The sequence below is a fragment of the Haliaeetus leucocephalus genome, unplaced genomic scaffold (assembly GCF_000737465.1).
Source record: "Haliaeetus leucocephalus isolate CR32 unplaced genomic scaffold, Haliaeetus_leucocephalus-4.0 Scaffold849, whole genome shotgun sequence".
Taxonomy (NCBI): Eukaryota; Metazoa; Chordata; class Aves; order Accipitriformes; family Accipitridae; genus Haliaeetus; species Haliaeetus leucocephalus.
The window spans coordinates 5,276,520-5,278,295 of record NW_010973285.1 but is presented as its reverse complement, the minus strand read 5'-3'; the positions used below and the strand labels follow the sequence as shown (position 1 = coordinate 5,278,295).

At 47.0% G+C, this 1,776-nt stretch overlaps 1 protein-coding gene across 1 annotated transcript in view; it reads left to right on the top strand.

Moving 5' to 3' along the window:
• The first annotated feature begins 1,499 nt into the window (after positions 1–1,499).
• The window catches only part of HOMER1 (homer homolog 1 (Drosophila)), a 99,992-nt gene continuing 99,715 nt past the window's right edge, over positions 1,500–1,776 (top strand). The window contains exon 1 of the mRNA XM_010582878.1: positions 1,500–1,723. Coding sequence (XP_010581180.1) covers positions 1,500–1,723 — 224 coding nt within the window. The remainder of the gene's footprint in view (positions 1,724–1,776) is intronic.

The following is a 1,776-nucleotide window of genomic DNA, read 5'->3' as shown; positions in this document are numbered from 1 at the left end:
TCTGTGACATCTAAACAAAATACTGTGGACATAATGAAATACTAAAGCATTTGCATTACTGCGTGAGCTTGAGCTGAAAGAACAAAACTGATGCAACAGTTACTCATATGTGGATTTAAAGCCTTAGTTTCTTTGCTCTTGACCTGCCATCAGGGCATGCGAAATGTCATGTGGGACCTCAGAAGCTAGTGAATCTCGACTCCTAGCTACTTGACATTAAGGAATACCTTTATAAGCTGTGTGTTGTTTATGCTTGCCTAGTCTGCATTATTTTTGATCATAGTCTCTTTCACTCTTATCACTCTTATTGTATGGAAAAAAGAACTGTTGTGGATCTTCATCTTTCCCCCACCAACACTGGGGACTGCCTCAAACAGTTTTACTGATACATCTAATTTGACTTTTAGTGGAAACTACATAATGCTTCGTATGTTTCAGAGTTCGCACGTGAAACCCAACCAAGAAATGACACTGGCAGTCCAGAGAAGTAATGCAGCCTCATTGTAACTATGCATGTTCCAAGCATTACTCACAACAAACCTTATACTGTTGCCACTCAGTCTGAAGTTTTTTGTAGCTCAGTGCCTTTGCTTTAGGTTATGAGGTAGTGTGTGAGAAATAGGAAACTGAGGAAGCTGTTGTTTTCTCCCTTGTGAGGCAGTCTACCTTGCTGCTACTGCTAGGAATGATTCACGCGAGGTTTCTTACGCTTGTTTTTGTTTGGAGAAGGTTTCCCTTGATATTTAATTTGTCATCTTTCTTCCCAGGGTTGATTGCTTGTATAGGTCAAAGTGTTGAAGCAAGGGTCTGTAAAACACATGCATGTGTGAATTAAAATAACTTTTGAAAACGTCTGTGCTTACTCTGGGGAGATCAGATTGTTGGGGGAATCCTTTTGCTGTCTTTCATTCCATCCTCTTCCTGGGATACACTCGGTCCCAGGTAGTAGGGATCTTATAAGAGGACAACCAACCTTTCGTTAAAGCAACAGATGTGAACATGCCATTGTTGGTGTTGTCAAGTTTTACAGTGCCGTAACATCCATTAGTAAAACTTGGGTCTTCTCCCATTTTTATGTGGGAATTGACATCTGGTATCGCATTGGTATCTCCCCCTTGCGCTCGTTATAGTTTAATACGCCTCTGGTGGCTACAACATCGCTTAAGCAGGAAAACAGCATGAAAATACCAGAAGCGGTCCTAGAAGTAGCAAGGGGCTGGGCCGCACATTCCACCATTGACATTGTGTAGGAGCAGTTACACCTAACGTTTATCAGTTCGGGAAAACTTGGGAGAGTTAATGGAAGTATTTGCTAAACCTTAGATGAGGTAGGTGCCCAGCGAGGTAGTAGGTGGTGCTGGAGCTTGGGCTACTCTGCTGAGTTCGAAGCAGCAACACACACTATCTATAGTTTGCATGGCACCATGGAAGGACTGAGCCAAAAATAGTAGCATCTGGCAAGCTCACCGTGCTGGCTGTTACCTTGCAGTGCTGCCAGCATGGACGTGCTGGAATCTGCATTTGTAGGGGCAATTTCAGAATGGCTGCTGTGTTTCCTTCCCGTTCAGCCGGTAACGCTGTCGGGTCTGAAGGGCTTGCAGAGCAGGGGGACGCAGGCATGCGTTTCGGACGGGGACCCGCTGCCTCTGGAGTGGGGTGCCCTGCCGCTCCCACCCCCGGGGCAGAGGGCTGGGAAGCTGCCGCAGCCGCGCTCCGGCGGGGGGCTCCGCGCTGCCTGCCCCCCCCCCCGCGTCGCTCGGGAGAGCTCACACCGGC